Below are 8,092 nucleotides of genomic sequence, written 5' to 3'. Positions count from 1 at the left end.
TATCTGTGTATATGTATTTTGTTTTGTTTTTCCTTTGATTATTTCTGACTAATTTTATTTACCCCAAAAATTAGGGTTTCGATTCTTTATTTTATTTTGTTTTCCTTCATTAATTTCGTCTATCTGTTTTAGGACTCTTGCCGTTAATTGCTACCCTAAACCTAGGAGTCCTTGATTCCCCAAATCTGTTTGAGTCCCTAATTACTGTGTTAAAATCCCTGTATTTTATGCGTCCATGTACTATTACTTTTGGCTTACCTTAAATAATGTTTTAAGTTTTATTTCATTAATTAGTTGATTGATTATTTCCATATTCATGTGCTTTAGTCTAATGCTATTTAAAACCCTCTCTTTTCCCTTTCGACAAGACTTAAAAACTCGAGTATTTCTCACTACTAAAACTATATACTATGATGTTATTCTATTCTGCTTTGATTCCTGGCCGGCTGGAAGCAAAGGCCAGAAATCTTCCATTATTTGATATTGTTGATAATCATTGTTGTATCATTAAACTTCTTTATGTTTCATCTGAACTAGTAAGTTATTGATACTTTCCTACTGTGTCATTTTTTCAATATGCGACTGTTATTAGACTCATTGCTCTATGTGTTTTAGACATGTTTAAACTCAGTGAATTAATTGATGAAACATGTTTAGTTGTGTGTAACTTAAGATTGCTATTTGGTATTAATTGTGTTTTGACACTAATTCACCATGTAGACACATTAGTTTGTTGCTAAGTCTATTGTCATGTTATTTACTTGATCCTGTGCTCACCACGTTGTATCCTCTTTGACAACCAATGTTCCTACTGACTCATGATTAATCTCATATGACTTATCCTAATTTGAATTCTTTATTGCCTTTGTGAAGCATGTTTAGAAATTGGTCTTTACCAGCTTGTTTCAAACTTGTTAGTTTCAAGTATGTTTAGTTTCAAAGTGTTTGTCTCTATTTCTGTGTGTGATTCTATCCCTAAGTGTACTTCCAAATCCCGTCTTGCACTCTTCTGAATCCTAATTCTTTGTTGGCTGAAAGCCAAAATAATCTAAGTACTATCCCTTGGCCTTCCTGGTGTGAGCACTGCTCGGGGTCCTTATGAGACCCTCGTGAACTCTAACACACCAGGATTTGGTCCATAGTTTTTCTTGAATTGGTTCTGATCTTTCTACTCTGGTGTGAGCACTGTTCGGGGTTTGTGAATCCCTTGGGAACTCTGACACGCTAGAGAATTGGGTTTGGTATGCTTATCCTTGACACAAGGGTGAATCAGTCACTGGGGTCACTATGAACACTGGCTTTTTGGAGTTATTGTAGATTGAAGGGCTTGGCCTATCCAGATATTTTTGGGCATGCTACAGACTTCCTATAGTCTATACACTTTATAATTTATTTATTTGATTCTGGTATATAATAATTATTTGTAATGACAATTGCGGGTTATAATAAAATTGGAAAATGGGCTTATTTGATATTTTGTATAAAATAGGTAGATAACATGCCTATAGTTATTTCTGCTATTATATGTTAGATAACATGCCCATAGGTTTTACTTTACGCCAAGAAATTGTATGCTGAAAACTTGTCTAAATATTTACGTCTGCTATCACATTTTAGATAACCTGCCTATAGGGATTTCATTCTGGCTCAAATAAGTTCTGTGAGTATACTGTCTATTCTGCTTCGCATGACTAGATACCATGCTTATAGGTAGTACAATAATCAAGTTCAACTTGCAGGATATTTAAATCTGCTTCTGTAGAGATCATGGCTATATGTTTAGTTAATTGTCACACTCACTTAGTTAATATACATATCTCTAGGAATTAATAAGAAGTTTCAATCACCAAAAGTAGAATTCATGCCTATAGGAATAATTATCATTTCTGCCAAATACTAAAATTGGAACTCTGCATAACGTCTCGCTAAATACCGCTAGAAAGCATGCCCATAGGAGTAACAAAATAATTCTGAGCATTTTTGTTGTCACTACTGTCAATTACCGAATAAGTCACCAAGATAACATGCATATAGGTTCAAACGCTTTAAATTATAATCAGTAGGCAATTACATAGTCACCTAGAATTTGTTTCTCATGGACTTCCAATATAATTAAAATCTAGAATCACATAGAAATCATGTCTATAGGACCTAACAACCTTAACTGTTATGCCAATTTGTTTGCGTGCATTTGTTGCCTATTGTGTGGAGGCTAAATTGAGACTTTATCTGCTCTTGTGTGAATAGTCCAACTTGTTTTGTATGTCGCCTAGTTTTACAATTTTGAGCAACCTAAGTTGAGTCTAGAACCATCCAAAATAGAAGTCCCAATGCCTCCAGGACCATAGGTAAGGGACGAGTAGTGCACTCATAGGATACGAGTTAGAATTGATTAGATCGCTTTAGGTAAATAACTTAAAGATAGTAATCGGGTAGCAGGAGATAGTAGTCTGTGCCTGCTGAATAATATGAGTAACACCCCGCTTTGTGGGAGTTACGAAGTATTATTTATGTTGCACGGGGTGATCTTTTAGGCTAAATAACTTAGGACCCCCCATCCCTATTAAATAATTCCCTCGCTTCTTTATTAGACTAATTCACATAATTGAGTTCGGCTGGGACCCACAGTTGTGGACCTTGAAGAGTGTCTAACGCCTTTTCTTCGAGGTAATTTCGAGCTCTTACCCGATCTTTGGTGGTGCAAAATGGTTAAATAGAGTAATCTGCAAATAGGTGCCCTAACGCACTTTAAAAAATTGTTAGGTGGCGACTCTCTCTTTTAAAACCTTTCTTAAAGGAGTTGTCAACGTCGAAACCCAATTTCACGAGAAAAAGGAGCACGACAATCTACTCCACCGATGATCATGTTGATAACGTGTTGAGGTTCTTCTGGTTCGATCTGTTTGTTAGAATCCCTGTTTCTAAAATGATTCTTGGCTCGATCGCTCAGAAACTCCTGAATGTGTCTGTTGTTGAATAACTGGGCTACTTCATCTCTCAACTGTCGGCAATCCTCCGTTCTTTGGCCATGAGTGCCATGATATTTTCACATCTGGATGAGATCTTGGGCTGGATAGGATTGTAAAGGTCGAGGCTATTTGGTATCTTTGATGCATCCGATAGTCGATACGATGGCAGCCGCATCAACATTAAAGTTATATTCCGATAATCATGGTGCTTATTTAGGTCCGATAGGCCTATCGAAGCCGTTCTTTCTCATCAGTCCTCGAGAGCTGTGACCCTGATAGCTTCTCCTTTCATTTCGCATAGAACTTCGCCCGGACCACTGCTTTTACGGTCTCCGTTATATGGCTGGTACTAATCTCTGTTTGACCTCGGTTCACCGTCAATATCTCTCTTGATTCTTTTGATGGGTCTGGCAAGGTTAACGGATTCAGAAGGAGCCCCAAGTTGATCGCCTTCGACCCTGATATTTGATTGATATCGGCTATGCACATCAGCCCAAGTGACAAATGGGTACTCTATCAAGTTCTGCTTCAACTGTTGTGAAGCCACAGAGCTTCGAACACTGAGTCCTTGGGTGAACGCTTGAACAGCCCAATCATCAGCGACCGGCAGTAGGTCCATCCGTTCCATTTGGAATCAACTTCCTAGTTTCAACTTTGATAGCCCCAGCGCGTGCCTTCACAAAAGAATCTGCAAGCATAGCAAATGAGTCAATAGAATTAGGTGGTAAATTGTGATACCATATCATAACTCCATTTGATAGGATTTCTCCGAATTTTTTCAGTAAGATAGATTCGATCTCATCATCCTCTAAATCATTCCCTTTGATGGCACACGTGTAAGAGGTAACATGCTCGTTCAGGTCGGTCGTCCCACTGTATTTAGGAATCTTGAGCATGCAGAACTTCTTAGGGATCGTCTTAGGAGCCGCGCTAGGGGGAAAAGTTTTCTGCATGAACTTTTTGGAATCCAAGCCATTCAATATCAGTGGTTCTCCTGGGATTTGATCGAACCTAGTTGTCGTTTGTCTCGATCTTCTTTTCTCCCGACTCAATTCATTTTGTCAGTTCCACGAGCATCTTCATGATTACCGGATTGGTCCCTGATTCCATCTCATTCGATCTCCTTGAGGCCGATTAAACTCTGTGGACAACTTCCTGGGATGGCTCGGGCTCAATCCTACTTGGTAGGCGACTCTGGTTCTAGAGTTGGGCTATCGCTGCCTATTGAGCCTGTAACATTTTGAAGATAAACCATAAGTTAATTCCGCCATATTCGCCGCCATGTGTGCTTTGAGCGGCTGATCTAACATCCCTATGGATGTTGTCCTCGGGATCGGTGGGTAAATTTGTGTTGATAGCTATATGTGAGTTAACGTCTATTGGATCTACAGCCGGGGCTCCAACGAGATCGACCGGGGCTACATCGTTCCCAGGTGCTACGTTATCATTTTCACCGTGGTGGTCGAAATCATTGTCAACGTATAAGGGCGCTGACTGAGAGCTTGATATTTTGATCCTGGAATCAAAGACACTCCAAAGAACAAGTGTAAAATAGTGTGTATTATGAAAGTTTGTATCAAATAACCATTATTATCCTTAGCCCCACAGTGGGCGCCAAACTGTATGCTCTCAAAATCGGATAATAATTGAATTTATACGTGGTTTTTAAGATACGTGATCTAACTTGATACAAATTGAGAAAATAGATTAATATTGAAATCAATAATAGAAAAGTAAATGCAAACCACACAAGTTGAACAGTCTTGGCCTTGAAGGTTGGTAATCCTCGTGCCAAAAAGTGCCTCAATCGATGTCGGAGCAGAAGGATAAGATAATAGGAACAAGAAATAATAGTATATTACTTTGGGATGCGTATTACAATGTATATTACAAATAATCAGACCCTCTTTATATAGTAAGGGAGTCCTACTTTAGATACAATTCTATAAAGGTAAGAAATCTCATGATTTTCCAATTAATCGGTCTCTCATTGATACGTGCCGAGATTCCTGCCGTAATATCCGGCCGATTGCGGATATTCCGGCCTTCTATTTTTTCGTTCGATAATGTTTCCTCGAGCTCATTCGGAGTCGGGGTCGGTTCCGGAGTCATGGGCTCGAAGATCTTGAAGACGTATGTTTTACCTTCGTGCTTTTGCTCGATGGAACCCGAGGCCAATCTTCAATCCATCACGTTTCAGTCCCAATCCGTTATGCACTAGATGAACCCGGTTTCGACCGTATACAAGTTTAATACCGTTAGTATGAACAACAACAACAACAACGAACCAGTGTATTCCCATAAATGGGGTCTGGGGAGGGGTAGAGTGTACGCAGACCTTACCCCTACCTACCTTATAAAGATAGGGAGGTTGTTTCTGATAGACCTTCGGCTGAAGGCACAGTGGAGATAAGGCAACAAGTAGCAAACAATAGTAACAACAATACATTAAGGTGACGTGCACGAATGACACAACATGTAATAGTAAAGAATTATGAATAAGATAACACAATCAATTGTCAACCTTCAACCTCAATCCTCGACATTCACATCTTTCTATCGTGGGTCATATTCTCGATAAGCTGAAATAATAACATGTCCTGCCTAACTACCCCTCCCCAATACTTATTAGGCCTGCACTAGTCGTTAATATGAACATTTCACAATTTGCTAGTCCAACTGATCTGGTATTTGGTTACAGCTCAGTAGTTCAACAATCAATTAATCATGAGACCCAAAGAAAACAAGACCCCATCGAATTTTAACTACAATGTACAAAGTCCACTCAATGTCAACACGAAGTAGGACATAGAAATAACTCAATAAGTAGAAAATACTGTATATAACCTACCAAATGCCAAGTTGCAAAATATGTTGTAGAAAGGTTCACTGAATTTCAGATACCCCCAATGGATTTGAAACAAAAATGAACATCCTAATAATAAAGGCCCTACATACCATCACAAAAAGAACCCATCGGATTCTGTTTTATCATTACTCCAATCTCCATTTTTCCTTTTTCTAAAAAATAAATAGATCTCTTTACTTGTATGACTCAGATGTTTCGTATTTTTCGAACCAGCATGGAAAAATCACAAAATCCTACTATTTTTCGTCAATATCATTAAGCGTCCACCCTCAGCGGGTGTTCTTGTTCATCTCTTTTCTTCAAATACTGTATTCAATGGTTGAATTTTCGCACTTTATCTATAGATCTTAGTGTTGCGGTTTAGTGATCCTCCTTGCCAAGAAGTCCACAACTTTGAAATGTACATTGAAAGCAAAAGGATCAAATTCACATGTGAATCCCTAGAGTTTCAACTTTCAGCCCTAGTTGTTGAAATTAGAGAAGATAAACAATACTCTTTCGTTTTAATTTGTTTGAACTTATTTGATCAGACACTAAATTTAAAAAATAGATTTTCACGGGTACAAAATAATCCATAGATTTTTGTGTGGTTATAAATCACCTGTAAAATAAAAAATATAATATTAAATTATTTTTAAATACATAAATATGACAATTTTTCGGAAATAGACTAAAAAGAAAAAAGCATCACAAAAATTGAGACCAAAAAGTAGTATTTACATTACTTCCATTGCATACAAACTGAATAAACCAATCAAACAAAAGTTCTAGACTGAGTTCATAATTACATGATATAAAGCTTAATCAATGAAATTAAAAAGAACAAAAAAATGCATGATCCAAGCCACTTTCAAAGATAGTGTGTACACAGATTTTACACCTGTCTCTAGTAGATCTTTCTTTTAACTTTTATCCAATTTTCCAAAAAGGGACCCCAAAATTTTCTTTTCTTGGACATACCTTTATTTGTTCAATCCATTTTATGAAACCAAAAATGGTGACAAAGGTGGCACTTCAAAAATACCCTTTCCATCACCACAATCCCAAATTGAAGACCAATTTGAAGGTGTCAAAGGAGTTACCATTTGCTCTCTTTTTACCTCCTTTTTTACCACAACAACTTCATTTTCACCGTCCACTTTTCTTACCCTTTTACCACAAGAATTTAAATTCAAATTTACCCTTTGCTCAATCACATTATTTTCTTGCTTAAAGTTACTTACTTCAAGTGGGAAATTCAAGATTGCTTTACTCCCTCTTAGCTTAAATGCTGCTCTATCATATGCCATAGCTGCTTCTATTGCTGTTTCAAAAGTTCCTAACCAAACCCGAGTTCCCTTTCGGGTCGGGTCACGAATTTCAGCAGCAAATTTTCCCCATGGCCTTTGCCTTACTCCTCTGTATTTCTTCTGAACAGAGTACTCTGTTTTTACCTCCTCTGTTTTTGGTTCCTCTGTTTTCTTGACATTAGGTATTGTAATATTGAGAGAAGGTTTTCTTTCATTAAAACTTGTTTTTTTCGGGGAATTTGAGATTGTTGTACGAGGTACTAAGTTGGGTTTTGGTTCAAATTCAGAAGAATTAAATTCTTGGTTCAAATTTTGAGCTAAGTTTATGGGATCAAAAGAGAAAGTTTCCACTTTGAGATCAGAGGTTAAAGAATCAAAACATTCAGAAACAGAGGAATTTTGAGAATAAAGAGTACTACTTGTTTCTGAAGATGAACAATAATTTTCAATAAAAGCCACATCATCCAAAAGATGCTCCCTTATCAAATCAAGATCCATTTAAATCTTTTAAAGAAATGAAAAAAAAAACTTGTAAAGGTAAAATATAGGGGAAAAGATGGTTTTTTTCTTGTTCAAAATATGAAAGAATTAAAGGGAATTTGAGTTGAATTGAGTGGAAAAGAATGAGTGAAGAGGGAGGATTATAAAGGGTGGAAATTTTTGAGTCAAGTGGAGGTTAAGAGGAGGTTTCTTGGTTGGAGAGAGGAAGGCTCTTGTGGGTTATCCAATTTCATTTTTAAGTATAAAGGAGGACTACTTGACTTTTTTTAATTAAAATAAAGTAATGTATGATTAAAGTTATTCATCTTTTGTCAAAAAAGAAGAGAAAAACAAAGGAGATGATGTTGGTTTTATGTCTTTTTTAGTCATTGATGATTGTTGGTTATTCTGTCTTCCTCAGGACCTAAGTTTCCACGTTACTTCTTTTTATCTTATTTTTTTCATTCTCTTTTTGCCCTTTTCTT

The 8,092-nt window shown here is 37.0% G+C and overlaps 1 protein-coding gene across 1 annotated transcript; it reads right to left on the bottom strand.

The window, feature by feature from the left end:
* Window positions 1–6,534: 6,534 nt before the first annotated feature.
* LOC104222362 (ethylene-responsive transcription factor 5-like) lies at window positions 6,535–7,817 on the bottom strand. The gene has a single exon (XM_009773591.2). It carries the CDS (start codon window positions 7,623–7,625, stop codon window positions 6,819–6,821), a length of 807 nt encoding a protein of 268 aa, XP_009771893.1. The 5' UTR covers window positions 7,626–7,817; the 3' UTR covers window positions 6,535–6,818.
* Between the last annotated feature and the right edge of the window lie 275 nt (window positions 7,818–8,092).

Source organism: Nicotiana sylvestris, chromosome 5, assembly GCF_000393655.2.
Source record: "Nicotiana sylvestris chromosome 5, ASM39365v2, whole genome shotgun sequence".
NCBI lineage: Eukaryota > Viridiplantae > Streptophyta > Magnoliopsida > Solanales > Solanaceae > Nicotiana > Nicotiana sylvestris.
Note: the sequence above shows the minus strand (reverse complement) of the source record. Positions and strands in the feature narration are given on the sequence as shown.

Bases quoted from the DNA above. Each gene is read 5' to 3' on its own strand.
- LOC104222362 (XM_009773591.2), bottom strand. From the start codon at position 7,625: ATGGATCTTGATTTGATAAGGGAGCATCTTTTGGATGATGTGGCTTTT.